This window comes from Xiphophorus couchianus, chromosome 13 (genome assembly GCF_001444195.1).
Source record: "Xiphophorus couchianus chromosome 13, X_couchianus-1.0, whole genome shotgun sequence".
In the NCBI taxonomy this organism is placed as follows: domain Eukaryota; kingdom Metazoa; phylum Chordata; class Actinopteri; order Cyprinodontiformes; family Poeciliidae; genus Xiphophorus; species Xiphophorus couchianus.
This window is the reverse complement of record NC_040240.1, coordinates 18,349,196-18,375,296: the sequence shown is the minus strand read 5'-3', so window position 1 is coordinate 18,375,296 and position 26,101 is coordinate 18,349,196. Positions and strand designations below refer to the sequence as shown.

At 38.5% G+C, this 26,101-nt stretch overlaps 1 protein-coding gene and 1 long non-coding RNA gene across 5 annotated transcripts in view; one reads left to right on the top strand and one right to left on the bottom strand.

Annotated features, from left to right (window-relative positions):
* samd12 (sterile alpha motif domain containing 12) overlaps positions 1-26,101 on the top strand; it is a 115,631-nt gene that overhangs the window by 47,531 nt on the left and 41,999 nt on the right. For all 4 annotated transcript variants that reach the window (XM_028037218.1, XM_028037214.1, XM_028037217.1 and 1 more), the window contains one exon: positions 2,769-2,909. In XM_028037218.1, the coding sequence (XP_027893019.1) occupies positions 2,769-2,909 (141 nt within the window). The remainder of the gene's footprint in view (positions 1-2,768; positions 2,910-26,101) is intronic.
* On the bottom strand, positions 752-25,325 carry LOC114156657 (uncharacterized). The gene is made up of 3 exons (XR_003597988.1): positions 25,315-25,325; positions 24,906-24,908; positions 752-920 (listed from the first exon to the last, which is right to left on the bottom strand). It is a non-coding gene; the product is annotated as an uncharacterized LOC114156657 (long non-coding RNA).

Genomic DNA, 26,101 nt, shown 5'->3' with positions numbered 1-26,101 from the left:
CTTCGAGTCTCCTTCCCAGACTAGTGCTCCTCCCGAGTCTCCTTCCCAGACTAGTGCTCCTCCCGAGACCCAGCCTCCTAGTGCTCCCCCAGAGACCCAGCCTCCTAGTGCTCCTCCCGAGACCCAGCCTCCTAGTGCTCCTCCCGAGACCCAGCCTCCTAGTGCTCCTCCCGAGACCCAGCCTCCTAGTGCTCCTCCAGAGACCCAGCCTCCTAGTGCTCCCCCAGAGACCCAGCTTCCTAGTGCTCCTCCCGAGACCCAGCCTCCTAGTGCTCCTCCCGATTCCCCCAGAGCTCCACCGTCGCCTCCAGGAGTACAGCCTCCTGCGGCCCGGTCCCAGCACCGACGTCACCCGCCGGACCCACCTCCTGTGGCTCGGTACCTCCTCCGTTGCCGCGGATGCCCACCAGACCTCCCCCGTGGTTTCCGCCTTCGGCGCCGCGGACGCCCGCTGGACATTTCCCGTAGACCCGCCCACCCTGGTTGGGCTGGTTTCTTTTGTTTTTTGGACTCTTGGCCCCGTTCTTTGTTAGCCCCTGGTAGCCACCCTTGAAGGGGTGGGGGGTAAAGTCACGATCTGTGTTTTTCTGTGTATTTATTTCGAGTTTTCTGAGTCTCTGTGTTGTCCTGTGTCTCGTTCCCTGATTACCCCTTGTGTATTTAATGTCACCTGTGTCTCTGTGTCTTTGTTGGGTCCTCGTCTATCTACCAGTTAGTTGTCCTATGCTTCTCTTCTTGTAAGCAATCCATTCGTATAGCCAGTTGCTTCCGGTGTTGAGCCCTGGCTTCTGCTCAGTCGTTCTGCCTGGTGTTTTTGGATTTTGTACTCTGGCTTCTTCATCATTAAACTACCTTCATTTCATCTTTACCTGGGTCTACAAGCGTCTGCCTCACCACCAACACCACCACATCATGACAGTCTTGTGTTGGTCTATATTATAAAATGCAACTAAAAATACATTGAAGCCTGGTTGCAACTTGACAGATCACTAAAAAACTTAGAGGAGCAAGGATTTGTACAAAGAAAGTGGTATGTATCTATATCAAGTTATGTCCTAATTTGACCATACTGCCTGATGCTGCAGCTGTTTTTCATGCTAATATATGGGAAATCCCATATATCATCAAACCTGCAGTGTGTGTCCTGCTCAGTTGTCTCTCTTATACCTGCAGTTATTGACAACAGACGATACAAGAGCAAAAGAGAGAAATGTGAATCTCAGTTGCCATGCCAATCTATCTTTGGTTTCAGGTGGCAAGTGATGGTTGGTCAATATTTATAGACCTGTTACAGCATGGCTCAGGTTGGCACTGTCATGTCAACTTTAATGTCTCAATCTGGTCTCCGCCTTCTTTGACTTTTTCCCATCTGTCCTTTCATTATGTTGCTGCTACCTGTAAGCTTTTATGACTCTATCTAGCTGTCTGGCTTTTATATACTGGTTGTGATGTAATTTCCACTGAAAATGCTCCGATTTTAACCCCATCTGGATGTAGCTAGGCCTGTCACAATAAACAGCAAATCAAATAATCCCATGATAAATTAAAACAATCTCAATAATTTCCATTTACATAATTTATTATATTTCTTTCTCTCTGTGTACCAAAATTGGTCTTCAGTTTGATGCTTTGATGCTCTAACAAATGCATTTATTGTATGGTTTATCTTTTATCGTCATGATTTTTTGTCATCAGAATATTTGTTTTGTCAATAAACCTCAATTTAAAAACTGTTCATCTTGTCAAGATTATTATTTTTTTAAACTATTTTTGCAATGTTTGTCCAATAAAAATATAAATAAACTTGAAAACATGATTAAATGCAGTTAGTGTGTACAGGTTAGGGATACAAATCACTTTTCTTAATGTGACTGTTCTAACAAAGCATTTTACAAATGGGAACGTTTTCAAGAGTAGTGTTTGTGTTTGTGATGCTATAATGAATGTGACACACAGTTGCAAGTTGCAACTATACAGTTACCTAAACAAGAAAATAATTAATTGTAATACAAGATGTCATGATAAAACTCTTCAGCAAAGACTTGTTTCTTTAAGGTCAGGTCCTTTCGATAAAACCTGGAGTTGCATACTTACTGCCATTAACAACTACACAGATTCCCAGTTCATAAACTAAACAATCGCTTTAACTTCCTGGTGATTTTAAGGATTTTCTCCAACCAGCCGTGGCGCTAATTGGTGGCAGCATCTTGTCAAAGCAGCCGTTGGGGCCACTAGAGCAAAACGAGCATTTTGCTTAGTAATTACCCTATATTGTCCTATCTGCTTACCATTCTCCATGTTGCAAAAACACTCATAACAAGGACTAATAATCACAATATTCTACAAGGCTTTTTATTAGTAGCCTAAGTCCTCTTCATAGAAGCCGATTGGATGATTAAATTATGTATTTTATACAAGGATTTGCAATTAACTAAAGAGCTGTTAGGTATTCTTGCTGCAGGGATGTACTGTTCTGATATTTATGCAAAGAAGGATCTGCTTCACATATGGTTCTGCTGAGCTTAATTGGACAATTCAGACTGATGGTCGCATGATGGTGAAGAGACGTCTGTTTTTATTAATCTACCCTTATAAAGTCCAATTTGTGTTTAATTCACCCGCAGCACCTTGTGAGTTTCCTCTTCCATGGATGAAAAGAGGATGTTGTTTAGCAAACATCTGAAGCAGTGTTTGCTAAACTCCCTCTGGCTTGGATTCTTAAGCCTTGTGTTTTATTTTATTTATCTTTTTCGCTTGTCTATTTTCAGGACGGGCCCTCATGAGACTAACAGACAGAAAGCTGGAGCGAATGGGGATTATCCACGAAGCCCAGAGGCAGCACATCCTGCAGCAAGTCCTGCAGCTTCGTGTCCGCGAGGAAGTCAGGACTCTCCAGCTCCTCACACAAGGTAAACCTTTCAGCATCTAAATATCACATTGAGACGTTTACCTGCATTACACACCCTGCCACCGATGCTGAGAACCTAGTTTCTTCCAGGTTGAAAAATGTTCAATAACAAACATTCTAATAAATATACCAATCATTCATTATTCACGAGCCATCTGTCGCCATGGCAATCGCTGCATATTTCAAAACCTGGAGGAAATGATGAATCAGAAAATGATTATGCAACAAAAGAGTCTTGCAGAAACATTTTCCTCAGCTGCTCTGCTCACAAGCCATCGAGTCCAGATGATGATGGCTTGTTGTTGCAGTTACGTCTCCATATAGATTTACTTTTACGCGTGATGAGCTCCCGTAGCTGCAGGTCCCAACTCTGCTGACTCTGAACTTGTCGGTTTCTCATGTCGCAAGCAGAGATAGTACCTGAGTATGCTGATATCTGCTGAGATACGCTGCAAGGTTGTTCCAGATGGTTGTTCCAGATAGACATAACAGATGCAGCTAATGTATTCATGAGTGTGCAAGAGGTCCAAAGCTGCAGACACCGAGCTGAAATATAAGCGCACCACTTTTGTTTTTGCTCCCATTTTGTCATGAGCTGAACTCAAACATCCAAACCTTTTTTTGTACAGACAGTAGACCTATTTTCTCTCAAGTATTGTTCACAAATCTGTGTTGGTGAGCACTTTTTCTTTGCCGAGATAATCCATCCCACCTCACAGGTGTTCCATGCAAAGATGCTGATTAGACGGCCTGATTGTTGCACAGGTGTGTGACAATAAAAAATCATTGTGGAATTAGCAGTTTTGCTTTATTGGGGGATCAGAGAACCAGTCGGTATCTGGTGTGATTACCACTCACTCTGTGCAACCCACCTGTTAGCGATCATCAGGTTGATTGGGCGTTGTTGTTCCACATCTCTTCAGTAGCTGTGTGAAGTTGCTGGATATCGGCAGGAACTGGAAGCCGCTTGTTTTAAACACTGGACATATTTATAAATATTTCAGTCGACTAAGACAGAAATCTCATTGTGTTGTGTCACCATTAGGTCAGCTAGTTATTAACCAAAAGAATCTGAAAGTATGTCAAGCTGTCAGTTGAAAAACTTTTTTTGATGTTCTGTTAAAATCTGAAAAACACAACTTTGCAATCATGGTGTTTCCATTACATAAATGTAATTACAGTCATACGTGAAGAATCATATTTCAGCAATCATATCATTTTTCAGCCACGGCGCTAGCACTCATCATCAACTATCAGAGTTGACAATGGCTATGTATATACAATACTTCTCTTTGTGTGGTCCATATATATAACACAAATTGGACGTAAATATGCTGCATTTTGGGAAATTGTAGTTATGCCTACCATAACCAATTTTGCTGAACGATACATTTCCCCAGAAGTTATTGCGATACACAATAATATTGTTGTTGTGAGACCATTTTCAAATAATATAATGCTCAAAGATCAATAAGTCTTACATTTTAATCAACATTTATCTCTGGAACTGGAAGATATTTTAAATATCCAAACTAAATAAACAAAACAGAAACAACAAATAAAATGATGACTTCTCTGAAAACAAAATTGTCTTTAAAAAAGGACTAGTTGAGACCAAAACATCAAACTTAACATCAAACTTTGGTACAGAGAGAGAGAAAAAAGAAAAATGATAAATTATGCAAATGGAAATGATTGAGATTGATTTAATTGATCATGCAGTTAGTTGGTTTATTGTGACAGGTCTAGTTGTTGTCTGTGTTTGCAGAAGAGCAATAGGTTCAACATTTTGAATGATGGAGTCAACCGTGAATCGTTGAAGTAGGCCAGTGCCTATAAGCGCTTTCTGCAAACTGCTGTGATGCGTAAGAGTTTCCATTCCAGTTTTGCAAAAAACACCAATTTTGAAGTGACTGCAAAACAATCTCATCGCAAAAACTTGATTTTAAAATTACTGTGTCTTCATTAGGTAAAATTATTTTCATAAGTCCTGTTTGCCCAATGTTAGGGTCTATGCAGATGAAGCTAGTTTCTGTTTCCAGCATCTAGCATGCTGAGGGGAGGGAATATTGATCAGTCCATTTATCATAAGATATTGTGAGATTAAGTAATGGTGACATGGGGTCATTGCTGTGATACTAGAGTCACAGTTGTGTTGGTTATGAAGTGGTGCTGGACATTTGTTTTAAAAGGGCCTTGATGTTCATTCAGGAGGCTTTTTCAGCAATTATGAAGGCAACAAAAATGTCTAATTTTTGTTGTTTGTTGTACTTCCTTATTTAATTGTCTTGAACCCATTAGTCTAGGTTAGTCATCTCTGCTGAGATACTGTGACCTTTTCCTCATATCTCAACAAAATAAGCTAAATATTTCAGAGTGACAGATTTTATTTGATACCTCACTGTTTATTTTTTGTCATAAATATACTTTTGTGCCGTCGATGTTCAGAATACAGATGCCTTTTTTGTGACTTTGTAGCATTAATCAAAGGCAGCAGGATCAATTCAGCCTCCAAATATGCAGAGGCTCTGTTTGCAATTTATGCACGTATAACAGCAGCGGTAATCCATTATGTTAATTAAATCTTTTGATGAGCCATTTTTAATTCATGTACAGCCAAACTAAAAGCCTCACACAGGTACATTGCTGAGCTGCCAAAGTTGAAATCAGTGGCAACAAAGCAGACGATGTTCCCAATGAATCAAGCAGCTACTGTTCATTTAGTTTTCAGTTTTTCCTGGACAGTACTTCTCTTTGTGTGGTCCATCAAATGCAGTTATTGAAGTTCTCAGTTTTACTGCAGCGTTTTTGTTACGATAAAGTCCAATTAATAGTTTTAAAAAAAATCTAAAAAAGGTGGTAAAAATTCTCATCACTTTTATCATTATTAGAGTAGTACCATAAAATATTGTGATAAAGGTCTATATAGCCCACTCCTCATAGCAAACTGAAAAAAACTGGGATTCTAAACTGCAGAGTGGTATTTAAGTGTGCCATATTATTTCAACTATTTGAAAGTAACACCAGCCAATGAACAATAAATTTACAGTAAATAAGTTTACAAATGTAATATCTTGTATTTCTCCAGCAGTGGCCATCTGCAAACAGAAAGAGATTAACCATTATTTGTGTAACAACTACAAAATTAATAGAAATAGGTTTCTATGTGTAATAACATTTATTGTTTAATGTTATATTAAATATATATACATGTATATACTTTTGTATATAGTTTGGAGCTCTTAGGGGCCCCCTTGTGGTGTGGAGGCGCTAAGCAGCCTGCTTAGGTCACATGTGTCTTGGGTTGGCTCTGATTCCGTATGATAATTTATGGGGACATCATTTATCATCTCTGCACAAACTTTGTTCCACCAAACAGCAATAGTTCCAGCTCAAACCTGGTTGTTTTTTCTCTCCACACAGTAGCACGCTTCATGTTCTCCTTGTTCTCTCCTTTCCACCCTGTGAAGCTCAGCCTGTCTTGTTTCTCGCTCAGCAAATCCAGCAGCTTTCCTTCGCCAACCACCAGCAGCAGCCCGCATCGGCGCCGCTTGTTCCTTCACACCCATCTGCACAGACTCTGAGAAACGGGGCTGCCGCAGGGGCCGAGGAACAAATTCCAGGGTTCCAGATTCTTGGAAAACATTTGGACTGAAATAAACCAGGCTCTCGGTTTTATTCCCTCAGCGAGGTGAAAATAGAAAGTGAGAGGAGGAACAAGAGAGGGCATTTAGCTGAGTGATGACTCTTGCTAAAGGCATCCCTCAGCATCCTAGGCATTTCTTCCCTTTTTTGTCTTTTTTTTTCTTGCCTCATCCTCCCTGCTCTTCATCTCCTTTTTCTGCATTGATGATATGGGAGCAGACAGCCCACCCGTCTCAGCAGGACACTGACTTTTAGAGCATATCTGAGCCTTGGGGATACACACTGAGAAGACTGAAGTTTGACAAAGCAGAAAAATGTAGAACTGTAAAGACAAAATCAAAAGGAAGAAAATCAAAGAGCATCTCTCTTTCTTTTTCTTTTTTTTTTTTTTTACATTATTTTGAATAAAATACGAATTAATTACAAGTAAGAATGGAACCATAGAGTGAACAAAGGAAACAAACGTACTATATGATTTTGTTGATTGGTTTTAATTTGTATGTTTCAATGTTAAGTCTAAATGTTCAAAAGTAAGAAAAGGTTCCTCCCTTAGATTTTTGTTCTTTTGGCAGAGATCAGACAAAATTTGGAAGGAGATGAAATGGCTCCAAGGCAAACTTCCTTTCGTTGTTGCTAAAGAGAGACACAGTGGTACGCAGCTTGAAGTAGAGCAGGGAGGGAAACGACTGAAGTGAAAAAGTGGCAACGGATGAATGGTGATGAGGTAATGAAGAAAAAGAAGAGGAGGAAAAGAAAAGGTGCAGTTGGTGAGATAGGTGCCAAAAATGTTGGACGACGACGAAATGGAGAAAATCTGGAGGTGTGAAAAGCTTCGATTCATCTCTGGATTTGTTTGCATGGATGGATTATCTTTCTATTTTTATTAGTTTACTCATTTTACCTTCAAATCTTGGATATGGTCATTGATTATAGGATAATTAGACACGTTAAATCTGGTACTAACATAAAAAATTTCTGTGATTAAATTATCTGTGATTATCTTTAAAAATCTGAGCCCTTTTGAAACATGTCTATCAGGATTAAACACACAAGCATAAAACAGTAATTAATCTGAGAAAACAAACCTGAGAAACTAAAATGAAAATAATTCATTGGCATATTGAAAAACAAATACTTTATTTTGGTCTTGCTATGAACAAATTGAGGAGATATCCTAATCGGTCACACATTTGAAGTATGTTGCTTTTGTTGCGATACGGTGGAATTTTGCATTTAGCTCTCAACATGAGTATGTTATGTTAGCTGTGCTTAGACGTGAACATCTCATCTTTTTTATTTTATTTTTTTATATTAAGACTGACTGACTCACTGAGAGTGAAATTTTAATAGCATGCCATGTGGTCAGAAAGAAATCATCTGAAGTAATCAGAAAGTAGTATAAGCCCAGAGATTCACTATTAGTTTCAAGCCTTCAGCATGCTGAGGTGACTGAAACTTTATTGGTGCACTGAAGTGGGCTCAAGTAGGACCAGCTACTAAAACCAACATTTTCTTAACACCACCTGATAATTATAGCGTAAAAATTAATATTAATCCTTCTCCAATAATATTAATCTAAAAATAAATTATCTTTTTGTGGTAGTGATGACCTGTTGTCTCTACAAAAATAACTTTATCTTGAAATAATGGTAAAACTAAACAATTAACTTGGGAAAAATTCATTGTTTAGCTATTTTTGAGTTATTGTTGGTTTTGTGATCTAAAAATTTTAACATTTTTGTACTTACATTTGGGTCTCAACTGCTTCTAAAAACAGCCTCTTATTTTAGCAATAAGTTAAGGTTTTTGGTGTCTGGAAAACAAACCTTTTCAAAAATCTCATAATTGCTAAGTCAAAATCGACGGGCACTGTGCCGTTACCTAGCAACCCCAGCCCATCCCGTCACCCAGCAACCTACTCAGAGCTCCAGCATGTTTGGTCAGCTGGTTTGACCAATGTCAGCCAGAAAAGACAAGTGTCTTGTTGACTTACTATTTAGAAACCACTTGCTGCATTCTTGTTGGTTGTCTTAGCGACTCTTCTTCTACTTTTCAAAGATGTACGGTTGTATAATTGCGCATCTTTCTGCAGCCATTTTTCACGTTAATGTAAATGTTGAGTTTGAGGATTGTGGTCAGCAGCAGCTTATTTGGATTTAAAGTGACAGGAGGCCCTAAAAAAGCTCATCCTGAACTGAACAGACTAAATTCTCATTACCTAAGAATAATTTTGAGCAAAAAATGTAATGAACATGTTTTGTAAAGCCTGTGGCCCCATCCTAATCTGTTCAAGGAAGCTGAATAGAGATACCTTTAAAATCCCTTTCACAGACTCTTCTGCCAGTCTCACTGAACTTCTCACTGAGTTTGCAAAGTAGATTAGTTAAAAAACCTAATTCTTTAGATTTGCAGAGATGTGGTATTAGTAGCTGCCTGCCGTCTCAAAGGAGTCTCTAATGTCTATCTCCAGCGGTTAATGGGTGAGAGAGACACAGAGACACACGGGACAACCTTTCACTCACCTGAAAGCCTGAAATTATCTGAGAAAAACTCAGGCATGCACAGAAAGACAAAAAAGCCTTATAGACAGACCCATTCTGGGATCTGAATGCTAGCAAATATGAATGGTCATATTAACCCAGGTTAGAATGTGATCATTTAAAGGTGCAGTATGTAAATTGAAATGGTTTTTACATATTTGTCGTGACGGTATGTCATCAATCTACCGTATTTTCCGCACTATAAGGCACACCACATTATAAGGCGCACCTTCAATGAATGGCCTATTTTAAAACGTTTTTCATATATAAGGCACACCACATTATAAGGCGCACCTTCAATGAATGGCCTATTTTAAAACGTTTTTCATATATAAGGCACACCGCATTATGAGGCGCATAGAATAGACGCTACAGTAGAGGCTGGGGTTACGTTATGCATCCATTAGATGGAACTGCGCTAAAGGGAATGTCAACAAAACAGTCAGATACGTCAGTCAAACTTTATTAATAATTACAAACCAGCGTTCTGAAAACTCTGTTCATTCCCAAAATGAATAAACAGCTGTTTGATTATTTTCCCCGAGGTAAAGTCAGTGACGTGGTATTTTCGTGACACAGTTTATCTTTTAACAGCAGCAAGGTATAACATATAGTGGAGGGGAACGTTTCCTCGATTCAATAAACACGTAAAAAACAGTCTGATACTGTTACGGTAAATCAAACGTTAGTGCAATCACAATATATATCCACTTCCGCACCATTGATTCGTTCATGTTAAATTCTCTCGCTGCTGCTCTATTCCCGTGTTCCACTGCGTGACTGATCGCCTTGAGCTTAAACTCTGCGTCGTAAGCGTCTCTTAATAGGAGCCATTTTGGGGTCTTTACGCAAAACCCAGTGTGCACCGCGCGCTTCTTCTTCTACGGGGGAAAATGAAGTCGGCGGCTGCTTACCGTAGTTGCGAGACCTGTTGTGGCTCAATATTGGTCCATATATAAGGCGCACCGGATTATAAGGCGCACTGTCGGCGTTTGAGAAAATTGAAGGTTTTTAGGTGCGCCTTATAGTGCGGAAAAAAACGGTACTCCACTTCCTCTCTATGCTACTATTGCTGTCTACAAAAATATAACAAAAATAACCAATCAGAACTAGGAGGTGGGTCTCAGCGCTGCCAATCACCTTATGTATTCTGTTAAATGTGCTAATAGTGGAAAAACAAATTATCTTGACAACAAAGCCATTTACCCACCATCATCAGTGGCTAAGCTAACTAGCCTGGCATTCACATCAATCTGCTATCGGGGGGAGCTGTAGCATAGTAGAGGGAGAGGAGAAGGTTAAAAGGAGCAGGCGCATGCGAGGGTGATTGACAGCGCTAAGACCCGCCTCCTGGCTCTGATTATTTGTTTCTAGTTAGCTCTGAGAGCGCTGGGAGAAGGTAAGCGAGACTGTAAAGGTTGCAGACCTCTGGTTTAAACAAATATGTAAAATAAATATTTTTCATAGAAGTTACATGCTAAAGCTTTAAATGAAGAGGTATTTAATGTGTGCACTTCAGCCGGCAGCAGGAAGAAGATGAAACATGGCCACCAGAGAGAAAAAAATCTGTCTGAAATGAGAGGATCTGGAGTCAGAAAGGTACACAAAAGGGTAAAAGCACCGTGTCGTCAAGAGAGCGAGGCCTTGTAATTACTCCAGTGTACCCAGCCAGAATTAGCTCAATGGACAGTGATTAACCTTTAAGGCTTGCTGAGCAATGGGAGGGAAATAATTACATTTCCCTCACCGTCGTCTTTGCTACAGGGACGGCAGAGGCTCAGGATCACTTATTGCTTATAATCATCAGAGGTGGGCTCAGGCTCTCCAAACAGAAACCGATATTCCAACAGCTAAGTCCTCAGAGCATCAGGGGTACAGTCTGGTTAGAGTTAGAGCAGTTTGATGAGCAGCTCTCCATCTACATCCTGAGCAGGAGGACATAATGAGCAGCGCATATTTCCTATACCTGACTAGAGCTGATATTCCTCTAAATCTGCTTTGTTTCTTCACATTTAAACCCATTTATTATGCACGGCAGGATAAGAAGCAGCAGGAGGAATGCAGATGAAACTCTGAACTTACAGGTGGAATACTGAGAACGGTGGGAGTCTTTTGAGATTTCTTAATTTACACTTGGTGTTTTCAGTTCAGGGCGATTTCAAACGCAGTCAATCAATCAATCAAGTTTATTTGAATAGCACATTTCAGCAACAACACAGTTCAAAGTGCTTTACATCATAAAAAAACATAAATACAAAGTCATAGAACACAACTACATTTTGTGAAGTGCCACTGTTACACGTCAAAATGTTCGTCAGTGTTTCATTCATAATGTTTCAAAGAAACTAAACAGCTGGGTTTTTAGTCTGGATTTAAAGAAACTCAGTGTTTCTGCTGTTTTGCAGTTTTCTGGAAGTTTGTTCCAGATTTGTGGTGCATAGAAGCTGAATGCTGCTCCTCCATGTTTGGTTCTGGTGATGCAGAGCAGACCAGAACCAGAAGACCTGAGAGGTCTGGGTGGTTGATACAACAGCAGATCTTTAATAAACAAACAGTGTTTTAAAGTCCATTCTATGAGCTACAGGGAGCCAGAGTTGGGACTGTAGAACTGGGTTGCCAAAACTTACAAACACTAATTCATAGATATATTAGACATAATTATAGCTCACAAATTTAAGGACCTGATTGCTGTGGGTACAAAGGAGTTCTTACATCTGTTGTTTTTAATCCTAGGAAGTAAGATTGGGTGATTTGACCATTGGTAGGTTTTTTAAATATGTGTTTTCCTGACATACAGTGCCATTTTATTACACAATCACGTAACTGTTACCTTCAGTTGTTATAAAAATGCTCTCTATATCAAATGTAACTGGAAAGAAATTTGACTTTGTAAATTAACATCTTGAAATTGGGACGCTGTCTCTTTAAAAGTAATTACTCTTTCTGAAACTCCTTCAGGAAGTCATCACAACATTGCTCCTCTATTAACCCTTTAACAAAGTTTTTTTTTACCAGCAATTCACTGAGAAATAGCTCATATAATGAGCTCAGCCAATGCACAGTTCCAACTGGTGCTAATTCCTTCTGGCTAGTCTGAAGGAACTGATTGGAGGAGTTACAGGGAAGGGCTGAATGGTTGCCATGAGAGATTAAATGATTGTGCATGAAGGGTCAAAACAACACCCCAAATATGTTTTTGATGAGGGAATGACATTATAACATGCATTAAAATGTTAATTAAAATACAATAAAATTCAAGAGTTATTCTCTTAGTTAAGGTAACGATAACTGATTGAAGCCAAAAGATGTCGGTAAAATAACTAAGGCCGTTGTTAATGCCGACACAAACTCATTTTGGCTGCAAGCAAAGCCTACTTTCCCCAGAGAGCCTGAAAATGCATCGGCGATTTATTTACTCAAACTTTTAATGGAAAGGCAGCATTTTATGTTTATTTTTTTAATTTATTTAAATAATGACCACAATGAGACCAGCTCTTACTCAGTTTAATCATGCTTACAGGCCATTCCACTGCCTGTTTTATGGATTTGAGTATTAAAAAAAACAAATACAGAATTAAAAAGTAAATTAAAAAGTCGTTTTGAGTGATTTGGTGAATTAAGAATAAATACATTTTGGAAAAGATCCAAAATGTGCATTAAAGAGGCTGTTAAACCAGAACTGATGTTGGACTGAATAAAAAATGTATGTAAGAGATTTGAGGTTTTATTGTACTGAAGGTTGACGATACATCCAGGAACAAAAGTCATGCATGTGTTTTTGAATGCAATATTCTCAACTTGATGCAGTAGTTCTCTAATCTAGTAAAAATTTGGGGTTAAAAACTAAAGCATCTGGCTAATTCCTAGAATTCAAACTCCAATTTGAAAGAAAATTACAGTTTGTTGTTTAATCAAGATGTCTTACATTGTGATTTTTGTGAGAAGAGGTGCTTCTAAATCTGTAAAATTAACTCAACATAGATTGGAACCTGCTAAACTGACATCTCTCTGCTCCTCTCTTAATTGATTAAACCAAAAAAAAAGAAGCTTTTGTATTTAATTTCACGCCTGTAAACATTTCAGGGTTTCCAGTAACAGCCTGATGCCAGTAAATATGCTATTACTGACTTGTGAAATCATCACTTTTAATAGCAACTTAAATTGCTTGAATTACACAGCTGACAGAGCTCATGGAAAGTGCTTTTTTGAGAATGTGGTGCTAATCTGTGAATGTAGACACAGGCTCACTGCGTACGCTTCATTTACTGTAACAGAGTCTCATTTGAATCAGGAGTCAACTAAAGTCAACTTTAGGGAAATTAATCAGCTTTACTGCTCCTAGTCTACCACAGTTTTTTTTTTCCATATTTAAAAAAAAAAGTTTGCAGGTTTGTCATGTATAATTAAGTGTGAGAATGATAATTCTATATTCATGGATTACGTCGTTATTGAAGTGTTTATTTTTTTATTAATCTTCCATTTAACAAGAGTGGCTCTGACTTTCTTGGTTGCAGTCTTTAGGGATAATTGTCTGAATTTGTTATTCAGGCCCCAGTGTGCTTGTGTCTGTAGAAATCTGTGGCCCCGGGACAGTAAATGAAGGAAGTCTTCTTGTTTTGCTCCAGCAGACCTCGCTTCCTTTGCTGCAGGCATCTTAATAAATTATTTCTCACCGCTTCATGAAAGGAAACACTGCAATCGGAGCGCTTTGCTAAACTGCGTGTTTGTCTTTTTACACTTGATCATCTAAAGTTTGCTGACGTGAAGATCGGCAGCGACGTAAGAACTTTCACTGCGCCGAGAACAAATGAAGGGAAAATGTTCACACTGATCGAGTAGCGCTTCATTTCACTAGAGTCTAGAGTCTGTTTCATAACAAGAAGGCAAATCAATAAATGACTGTAAAAGTTTCTACAGAGAAATTCTCTCCATGTAGGACTAGCATGCAGGTGCATCTTGAAAATCTCTGAATCTGTTTAATTACTCAGTATATGGATTTATTACACACAGTAATATTTTCAAGCAAACCTTCCAGGAGTTTATCTGTCAAATAAAGCAACACAATTACAATTTAAAGAAAATGAAAATTATATCTTTTCAGTTCCATAAATGTTAAGGGTGCATTCATGGTAGCCCTGTTTAATCCACTTTAATCAAACTCCTTTAAACATGCATAAAAGAATCAAAGAAATAGACCAGGAATGTTTCTGATTGGGGAATAACATTATAACATAATGTACAGCTAAAACAAAGTTGACTTTACATAATTCTGCCCATTTAAAGTGAAGCACAGCAGCTGAAAATGTAACAAACGTTGCCATATTGGCCCCTAGCTAAACTGAGTCTCCTGATATATCAGGTATGAAAACATCTTTATGCTATGGCTAATCATGAGCAAGGAACGAGAAAGATTCTTTAAAAGAAAGTGTAGCTGATCTTGTTAAACTGATGTAAACTGGATTTTATTTCACTTTTCTATCCAGTGATGGATGACAAATTGAGTATGTCCCGTTGGGCATCAGGGATGAATACTTTTAAGCTTTTTTCCTACAGAATATTTATTGAAATGAAGCTCCTTAACTCTAAAGACTCGTGGAGCTCGCGGTAACTCCTGTCCTTCCTTTGAGCTTTTTTCTCTGTGAATCAGATGTTTTTCTGGAGCGTGTGGGGAACCGAGAGCTCTCATTATCCGAGTCCTCTCCTCAGGCTGCTGCTCTCTGCGAGGGCAAATTCTCCTTAAACGTTCCCTCCATTCTTCCCTCGCTTTTCCTCTTTTGCTCTTTTTTTTTTATATACCTCTGGTGAAGGTCAGATTAGCTCTTTATATATATATTTATAATTTCCTGTCGGTGATTTCTCCCTCAGAGGCTCCAAGCTTGAGAGATGTGATAAAGGTTAAGACAAAGTGAAACACCCGTGTCTGACAAAGCGAATAATGTGATTTTCTTATTCAAAGAGGCGACTGGATGTCTAATATCCCTCTTAAAGTCCACCAAAGTCTCATTTTCTCTTTGAATATGAACACAATGTCGATGCCATGGGTGACTCCACATTAGGAGCAATTTCAGGTTTCTATGCACAAAGAAAATGTCATTTATATCTAAATGATTACCTAATACCACACGTTGACATCCTCTATAAAACTGCACAGTTTTATTGGTAATAATGTCACAAAACAGAATAATTACTTCCCCTGCTGAGAGGCCTCTTTTGTTGACTGACGAGCAACGAACTCTTAAAACAAAGGTATTGTGAAAGGCTAAAAGAACAAGACTGAAGCATCTATGCAATCACATATTATAACGATTAGTATAAATACCTTAGAATATGAGTACATTTTACTGGTGGGGTTTCTGTATTTCTGAGTCTTTGGCATTTCACCTAACTTTCTGAAATGTTTGCTATTTTTTTTGCTCTATGAGATGCTTTATTTTGTTATATAAAGCCAAGGTTAATCATTGTTTGTTTTTTGTTTAGTAAAAAGCCACTGTTGGTGGGTGTACACTGCAAAAACACAAAATATTACCAAGTATTTTTGGTCTAATTTTTAGCCCAAATATCTAAATACACTTGAAATGAGAAAAAACTAACTTAAAAGTAACTTATCAGCGAGATTTAAGAAATTGTTTTAAGTTAATAGTTCCTTAATATTGGAAAAAAGTACCAGTTCCAGATTATTTCAGTTATACCATGGGAAAAATGTCTTAGTAAAATAATCTGCCAGTGGAAATAGTACTTCATTTGAAACAATATTAAGCAATTATTGATATGAAATAAACTTGCACTGAAAAGCTAAATGGAAGTTAGTTTAGATATTTAGATATTTGCATGAAAAACTACGCAAAAAATATTTGGTGAGTTTTTGGAATGTATTACTTTAAAATGGAAGCAAAAAAAAAACATGGCTCATAATAGAAACATCTGTTTGTATCATTCTTGAGCTGTGGCCGCACATCATTATTTCATGGACTGCGTATGGCCCCTGAGCCGCACTTTGAACACCCCATTGTACAATAACAATAGTTTGGGATTTTTCTTACATTTTTCAAATCATATATTATTCTTAATAACCAACAATACAAGTTTACTTGAGAAATAGCGGTTGTTTTTAAATTAAATGAATCTCTTTATGTTATATTACTAATAGTAATACTGGGGCTGCACAGTGGCGCAGTTGGTAGCACTGTTGCCTTGTAGCAAGACGGTCCTGGGTTCGATTTAATTGGTCTCTCTAAATTCTCCCTAGGTGTGTGTGTGAGTGTGTGTGTGTATGGTTGTCTGACTCTGTGTTGCCCTGCAACAACCTGGCGACCAGTCCAGGGTGACCCCGCCTCTCACCCGGAACATTACCTGGTGAGGCACCAGCAACCCTCCCGACCCCAAGGGTGTTAGAAAATGGATGGATGGAAGCTAATACTGTTTCTTTTTTGATATTGTTACTTTAATCTCACATCAGATCATTTCAGCCAAGTATGGATTTGATGCTGGATAATAGCTTGAATTCAAATCAAATCCAGGAAACGGATGAAAAGAACAGTACGCAGAAAGTATCACAGATAATCAGGAAAGATAAACAGAGACTCTGAGGAAAAAATGGAGAGCATAGGTGGAATTGCCCAAAGGCACAGCATCAGCACTCGTCCTGTGTGTGTGTGTCTGAGTGTGTGTACATGCGTGCTTCAACATCCTGGCCTCTAACCCTTGGCGGAGGAAAACAGATTGCTTTGACAGGTCCACTGACATCATGAGATGTTCTGCTCTTTCGCCAGAGTCTCTCGGGAGTCTTTGGCTGCCAAATGTCCAGCAGGGCTTAAGGCTTCACCGCAGCGAGAGAGAGCTCTGTAATGTCACTGTTGTAGGGGAAACTCAGCTGTCTGGATGCTATGTTACATGGGACATGATTTTACAAAATAATGAATAAGTCATGGTAGAATCTGGATGTTGTGCTGGTCTTCTGGCTCCTTCACCATGTTGTACTTGAGCAGCAGGTTTTGTATCCACTACGTGTTAATTGGTGTCCGTCGTCAGGACGGTTTGCTCCCACTTTGAGCCGATGATTCAGACTAGTTTTCTTACATGTACTGTCAAGTACGAAGCAGAGCGCGGACGTTTTCCACATATATTTAAATTTTAGTCTTACAGTTAGACTACAATATGGCTGAAAAATATATCACGATGTAAGCATTTTAAATTGGTAGATTCTGGTAATTATGGTTTAGTTTTTACTTTTAAGTATCTGAAATGCAGCCAAACTACTGACGTGATCTTTCCTGTTTTATACACAGTTTCCTCTCCACTCCGTTTTTTATTTTTACTTTTAAGTAGTTATGAGACACTGTGGAGAAACCTTAAACTGCTACTTTGCCAGTTACTCAACAGGTTGCTAGGTAACCAGTGAGTGAGTGAGTTGCTAGGTAACCAAAGAGTGAGTGAGTCAGTTGATTCCACCAACTTTGCTTAGCTGGCAGTGAGAGACTGAGCGGCTAAAGTCTTTCCTCTTCCTATATCCCAAAGAATGCTATGTAGTTCTGGATCTGAGTTATTTTTATTGATCTATTTATGTATTTCAAATAGTTACAAAGAATATATATAGGTATACAAAATAAATATGTAAAAAAAATTTTGTAACATAAATTTTGCAACAAAATATTATGTAAAGCAAAACAAAATCTGGTCCAGAAGGGAGCAAGAAGAAACTGTGGCTTATCCAGTCCGGTCCCTGAGTTCATTGAATTTATTGAATATTCTATCAGACGATTTATCTATTGATATCGGTCATTTTTCTACTGCGACGTATATTATTACTGATTTATGGTGCATTCACACCAAATACATTTTGAGCTCCAGGCGCGTCTCGTTTACGTTCAAAGGCTATGTGGAGGCATGTCGAGGTTGCGTCGCGCTTCGTGATTTGAAGCGCGTCCAACATTGGAGTTGAAAAGTTTGAACTTAACACGGAGTATCAAATGCCACATAGTGGTGCATTTTCCAACGTGATCTCAGCAAAAAAAACAAACTATGCAGGATAAACTGTTTGTTGCTGTTTGCTCTTGTCCTATAATTTACAACCAATCGAGTTATGACTATAGAGGGAGAAACGGAAAGGACCTTGCTTGGAAGAGGATCAGCGAGGAAGTTGGAATGTCGGACAAGTTATAACTTTTACAGTTTGAAAATATTTCTCCGCAGTTGAGCTTTGCAAATCTGTCCAGCAAAAATGATAAACATTAAATAAACATATTTATTTAGATGAAATAAGCAGGACATGGTGGAAGAGTCTGACGAACATGTATGCCAAGGAGTCATCTCTCAACGCTGCCTGGAGCGATTTTGATGCATCTGACGCGCAAAACTTCAAGTGTCTGACTTCAAAGTGCACACACAGCAAACTTTGAAGCATTGGACACGTTTTTGTGAACACACCATTATTGTCCAACCAATCAGTTGAAGTTGGGTCAGTCCCGGGCCACTTTTCTTTCCCAGTCCGCCCCTGATCATGTGTGTAACCACAACCTGAGCTCATTTCTAAAACAGCAGCACCGGTTGATGCCTCTTGAAACTCGCTGATTTTGTTCTTTTAAGACGCTTTTTCGAACCGGAAGTGGTCAGGTTTCCCACACACGTAATCAGTTTACGAAGAAAACAGAACCCATTAGGAAGTCATGGTATCGGTCGCCTGGGCAGCAGCGCTGGTTCCAGTCAGTCTGCTGCAGCCTCCAGCCTCCCTGACCACCTCCGGACATCCAGGAGCCCAGACGGCCTGGACAGACCAGAATCCTCAGCGCACGCCTCCAGCTTCCCAGCATTCGCTCATGATCTGACAATCTCTTGGATCAATAGCCAGAGGACACTCACTTTTACTCCGAGACAATCCATTAATCCCATAAACATGCCCCCAGCACTGGCTCCAGAGCTGCTGTGTGTAATGGAGAAGAATGGGGGGAAAAATGGCACTCAAGGAGTTGTTTTGGCTGCTGTTTGTCAAGGCAACCATTATGCAGCTTTGAGTCGCTGGAGCCCATCAGTTAATGCATAATCAGGAGAGACGAGATAATGTGCTAATGTGGTACTCTTCTGTGGTTATTTAATTGAGATAAGTTATTAATAGGGTTAGATTGAAAGTCCACAGCCTGCGTAATGAGTAGAGCATTAGGAAAACAATTCCTTGTTTTAAATGTTGTATCTGAAATGGCTCTGATTATATTAATGTGTCCATTAGTAGTTTTAGTATAAAAGCGCTATTACAATCCATTTACCTGCCTTATGACGTTACAAAGTTGTCACTTTTTCCGTTTTTCTTGAAGAATAATGGGAAATGTTTTTCTAAAAGTAAATTACAGAGTGGCTTATAGGTGAGCTCCAAGTTGATATATTCAGCTACGCTCAAGGCTGGATAAATGGTAATAAAAGCCACATTTATTGAGTGGTCTTTTAGCGCACAACTCTATATGGAGGGGAGAGTGTTGACTGAAGAGGGAAAGGGATACCAAGGACATTTTGAGTGAAATGGGGTGCAGCGAGCGGGTACATAAAAGGAAATGATGTATGCTCTGGCAGCACGGGATCACAGTTTGCGTATCCAGGATTTATGGCGCCGTACTCGGCAACAGTACACCAACACACCTGATCATCCATTATTATTGTAACATCTCTCACTCTGGGGGCAGACATGATGGATGGGAAGCTGCTAATGACTTTGGCTTGAAATTATAATTACCACAAAAGTGACACAGAGCATTTAGGAAGGTGGCGTTGGCCACTGGGCATTGTCTTTAAAGGACAGACATTTATTTAACTTATCACGAGAAATTGATTTAGTAGCCATGAGAAATGAAGATTGAGGTGAAAAACACATTTTAAAAATATTTTTGTGCAACTTAATTAGAGCATAACCTTCTAGTTTGGTAAAATTTTTAATGTGAAGAGCATTAACCTCTTTGCAAACCCACAAACATCGCTATGAAACATGTAAAGAAACATCAACTTTTATAGTGTTTTTATTCACTATTCAATAATGATTACATTCATTTACAAACCTTCAGATACAGGCCACGACATTTTATTATCAGATAATACAATTTTTACAATCCCTTCTTTTTTATTATAAGACAATATGTGTTTCTGTGTTTGATATGATGTAAAACACTTTGAAATGCCTTGCTGCTGAAATGTGCTATCCAAATAAAATTTGATTTGATGATTGATTTGATGTATTATCTAAGTCACATCGGATTTTATTTTATTTCCACATTTGTTACAGTTTTGTGCTGCTGAACTCAAAGATTTTACCATTTCATGCTTGCAGCCATTTGACATTCTGAAAATGAGAATTTAAATACATTTTTTAAACTGTAATTTAATATAAAAAATTTATAAATTCTTAGAATTTTTTATGAGATTCAATTCTTTTATTTTCACTTTTTTATGCTGCTCCCACATTGAAAAACACTCGTCTAAATCCCTGCAACTTTTATTATATGGGAAAGCTAAATGGTTATTTACATTTTAAGTCATTTCCTCATATTTAGCTGCTTCAATTCAAAGGACAGTTTGTAAAAACCCAAATGACAACCTTTAACGGACGCTGATCACCCATAATTGATCCCATTAGTCGTTTGACGCTCGATTACCTGCACAAATATCAGCCTTTCTGTTTCCCCTTGTCAAACTTTCAAAGGTTTTTATACTTAATTCTAAGTAATTAAACGCATGTCTCGCCTTTTATTGTTAATTGGTAGTTTTTGACATAAAAATATAGCATTGGAAAAACAAACAATTTTTTTAGTCACATGTGAGAGGACTGGCAATCAGTGCTTATAATCCTGAAGCGCGCCCTCATCGCAGGTACTCTGCGCCGCCTGCTGCTTAGGCCGTGATGGAGGCAATTAAACGTGACGGAGAAATAACACTCTGTCCTGAATGACTCCTACTCTACAGTTTATTGGACATTCAGGAAAATTAGGCTTTCAGCGACGCATGCAGAGCAGCAATTCAGTACATGGTGTAGATCAAATAAAAATAAAAAAACTGCTGCAAACAAGCAGCAATTTGTTCTGTTCTGTCATCGGTTGTTAATTAGGCCTCAACCGTCTGTCATTTTACCTCAATATTACTTATTAATTCAGCATAATATAGATTATTTCTGCAAAATCTCAAAATTGTACAATGTATTTTTGGTCTAGTTTCTTGTGCAAATATTTCAGTACAATTGGAATGAGATAAAACTAACTTATAAGTAACTTTTTATCAAGAAAATCAGACATAAGCTGACTGTTTTAGATTATTCTGTTGGTTTAAACGACTAATATAACATAAGGTCAAGTTTTTTATGGCTAAATTAATGAATATCACCAAACTTGGTGGTGTGTGGTGAAATAGTTAACTTGTTTGAAATTGCTAAAATCCACAACTCTGAGGATTTATTTCATTTTTAACAACCTCATGATGATTTATGAATAAAAAAGCCAAATTGATTCTTTTACAGAGGAAGTTTAGGAGAAGAAAGAGGAAACGGGGATGAATTACTTTTTAAACATTACCAGAACTCCCACCTTATCAGGAGATACAGGTCACCTGATTGTGATCCGCTTTCCTGATTTTAAGTTTTCACTTTCTAATTTCTCACCTTTACTGACAGGAAAAACAACCCGGCAGCTGTTTCTCCTTGTAGGAGTTCAGCCTGTGTTGGTCAGGCAGCAGCTGGCTGGTCTGGCCAAGGTCGCTGGGATGGTTTCTATCACTCCTCAATTTAATTGGATATGAAGAAAAAAAACATGATGGAAAAATTCACAAAAGTTACAAAGCATCTGAGATACAAAAATATTCTCTAACTGACTAATTAGGCTTGATTTGGTTTCACCTTGGTTGCCTTCTCGCCGTTAGTTTTTCTCATTTTTTTCTTTTCATTTCTGACTGTAGGAGGAAAGTTTATAAATCAATAAAATTAGATCTTGCTAGAAAAGTTGAATCTGCACTTTTTTATTTATTTATTTTTTACCATAATGTTTAATCTCAGAGTTGAGAAATGCAAAATTCATTCTTGATGAAATGTTGCCTTGACCTGAAGCTGCTTGAACATTCAAGGTTTCCAAATTTGCACTGATTCTTAAGAAACTGAGTTTCAAATGTTTACTTTTATTTACTTAAAGGTGACCTGTTGTGCTGCTTTGAACAGGTTAGGGTAGCTCTATGGTCCACAGAAATAATTTTTAGATAATGAGATTTTACTCTGCTCAGTTCTTCCTATTTTGAGTTATTTTCAGAATAAGCTGTTTTAGGGTCTCTGTTACTTTAGATATAAATAAGCTGCTGTTGGCCAGGCCCCCGACTCGACTTTCACGCTCACAGGAGAAAATGGCTACAAACAGATACGCAATTAGACAACCGTACATGTTTGAAAAGCAAGAGCGGAGCCTCCTGCCCAACCAACATAAATGCAGTGAGTGGTTTCTGAATAATATGTCAACAACAAAACTCTTTTCTTTTCTAGCAGCCATTGTGCAGCAGTCCAACAAGCAGACCAAATGTTCTGGAGTTCCGCTTGCTTTGCTAAGTAACTGCGCAGTGACTTAACAAACCAAAAGTTTTTGAAACGCCTCATTTTCCAGACACCAAATATAATTTTTAAGATCATGGTCGGTTTTTAGAAGCAATAGAAACCCAACTGGACGCACAAAAATAATAAAGATTGCATCTGCACATCGATTCGCCTGTCTGGGATGGTGTAGTCGTGGTTCTGTGGGCATTAAAGTACAACATAATGGCTCAGATCAGGTATCCTTTTCTTCTGATCTTCCCAGCACTCATTCATGCCTTTGTTCAGGTAAGGAGTTGGAGGGCAGGACTATTAAAAATCCAGTTTCTTCACATAGGGGGGGGTGTTTTTAGCTGATGTCCTGCTGCTGTGGTTGAGGCTTAATTAAAACCAGTTTTTTTTTACTGTTAAAGGATTTTAACCCTTTTTTTTCCGTTTTTCCCCATTTGACCCTTATCTCACCACCAAATTTCCTCACATTTCTTGTTTTTACACGAGTGCTGTAAATATGTAACTCATCAACTCTTTTATTTTTCATTTGAACAAGACAGACCTTTTCTTTTTTTTCCTCGAGGGCGTTTCCTCATCTTCATCACGTTCTTTTCCTCTATGTCTCTGCTCATATCTGCTCCTATCTTTCATGTTCTGTCTCTGATTCTGGCTGCCGGTCCTTTTTGCCCCCGACCGTGGCGGTGCTGGAGGGCAGCTCCTGATGTGACTCTGGCTTTTGATTATGGTTCTGTCCTGACCCCAGGACGGCCCGGCCTTCATGCAGCAGCCAGCCAGCTGCAGCTAATGAGGAACACCCGACGTTTCCTACTGTTCGCTGACTCGTTGATTTATTGTTTCACCGCGTTCACACCTGCGGCTGTATTCCCTCATATTATTAAACGCCAAATAATGAAGCTCTGCAACTGATGAAGCCTTGCTTTGGTCTTTTGCTGACAAGCGTGTTGATGCTAAACAGCAGCACTTAGCCTGCAGTGATTTCAGTGGATAAATGTCTTCTGCAGGAAATTGCTTCATCACACTCTGATTCGCTCACATCCAGCGATGGGAACTGATGTGAAGTTAAACACTTGGGTATTGTTAAATATGAGTGAATATTTAAAAGAAGCACAGTAATAGAAGCTAAATGAAACATTCAAGATGACAAACAAAGCAGGAGAAGTTTATTTCCTCCACATTTGGAACGAAACGCGTTTTGTCATGTGAAAATGTGCAATACAGGACCTGTCAGAGTAATGATGATGGGGTGTCAGAGTTTGACGCACGATAAATGATCTGAACTCACTGAGTGTAGCAGAAACCTGTGGATGGAGACCTGGTGCTAAAATGAATGACATGGAGTACACAGAGACCTGCTAGTTAAAACGCACAAATTAGTTTTTTTTTTTGTTTGTTTGTTTGTTTTTACAAACATGCAAATCTAATTATTTTTTGAAACTTTTCTACTTATTTCAGTTTAAACTTTCTACACAGATATTCCTACCAGTTCACACTGGCTGCATTTCCATTACAAATCTTTGTCGCTATTGTCGAAAAACAACAGTTTGGTCATTGCTGTGTTTCCACTAAGTAAGAAATTAAATTAAAATCACATGGAAATAAGCTTGTTTACCTGATAAGTCATTAATACTCATTTCAGCAATGGATGTAAACGCTTACCTGAGATAGTTCAGCTGCCAGCGCTCATCTATCAGCCATCCGAGGAGACGTTGGCGTCTTATTCAGGCGTTGGAACAACAAGCCCCTAAAACCTCAGACTGGCAGCGTATGTGGCGTTTTGGAGAAAATATAATCTGCGATTTTCCGGAAGAGTTATGGATTCAACATTTTTGAATAATGTCCAAAACAGAAACAGCGGATATTTATGGGGGATGGATTATTTGCAATTATGCCGGCATTAAATCATCAGTTTAAATGTTGGACCCCTCCCGCGGGCGTGATTTCATCTCAGAGCCTGAAAACATTTGCAAGAACTCCTGTTTTTGCTTTAGATTTTTATTTCCCTCTTACCGCAGCAACTTGGAAATCGTTCACTTCTGAACACATTAACGACGGATTTGCTTTGACTCGGTACGGATTCCTGCTCGCCGTTACCAACGGTGAGATATGCAGCTTGCTGCCGCTTATAACTGCTGCAAATCTTCTGGCTTTTTATGGGACTTTAGTGTTTTCCTCATTTACAGTCTGGAAGGAAAACGGAACCATGAACAATGTCTTCATTATCAAAGCAGTCATAATTTAGATATAAATGGGTTTGGGCCAATAGCACAGGCTCACAGTCACATTTTCAGATAAAAGTGTATCACATGGCCTAATTGCTTTTGTTTAAACAAAAAGCTGCTACTAAAGTGATATAACTAATTTAATATTGCTTATTTTAACAGGATCATTAGCATTTCTTTACTGTTATTTTACTTAAAGTAAAGAATAAACACTTTGCATATTAGTCAGATTTTAAGTGTCTATTTAATCCCCAAAGGAAAATTAAATGTGATTCAGATTAAACTAGTTTCAGTGTAGATGTTGATGACTGAAGGCAAAAAGTTTCTCCTGTAGCAATCTGTGTTACAAGCAGCTTTAAAGAAGCCTCTGACTGATGGTAAAAATCTTCTTTTTATAAAAATCCTTCTTTGTTGAATTATCTTTTATTATTGTACGGTAATTTGGCGACATAAAACACTAGACCAGAAATTATTGTTAATTATAATAAAGTCTTAAAGGCGTCTTTAGATCTGGTTTTTCAGCGAACCAGACTGTAGCATCATAGCTAATCAGTTATTTTCATAATAAATCACATCCTATTAAGTTACCTGTGAATCTGAATGTTACTTAACTCAAATAAAATCCAACTATAGCCAGAAAAATGTCAAGATTGCTGAGATATGTGCTCATAATATTAAAATAGCAAATGTGACCGATTAAACAAGATGCTTTCCATCTGGTTTGTCAGTAAATGTAATTTAATTTACTAAAAACCTGAAATTAGGGGAGTAAATGATTATTTCTGGACACAGTGGATTTGTTAATCCCTTTCATTCTTTCTGAAAGCGAAAGCCGCTGTTGTTTTCTTCTCTGCTCCTAAAAGATATCCTTGTTATGCTAAGCTAAATGGCAGCCGTAGCAAATAACCAGAAAAGCCTGGATCTCCTTGAATCAACGGTTCAGGCTGGTTCTGGGCGTGTAATAGCTCAGGGAATATTTTCTTGGCACATTTTCTGCCACTTATTACCATCAGAGCCTCATTTTCACAGCTGCAACAGTTTTTACCAAAACAGTCTTACAATAAAAAGCTTCTCAAGGCTCAAACTACTTGCATCTCTATCTTTCCTGGCAGATGGAAGAGATAAATTTGGGTAAAACTTTGTTGTGGTTTGTGAGCTGAAGTTTAATATTAACTTTACTGTTGCACTGTTCTTTGGTTTTATGCACATTATCCTGGCTAACCCAGTCAAATTAAAACTACAG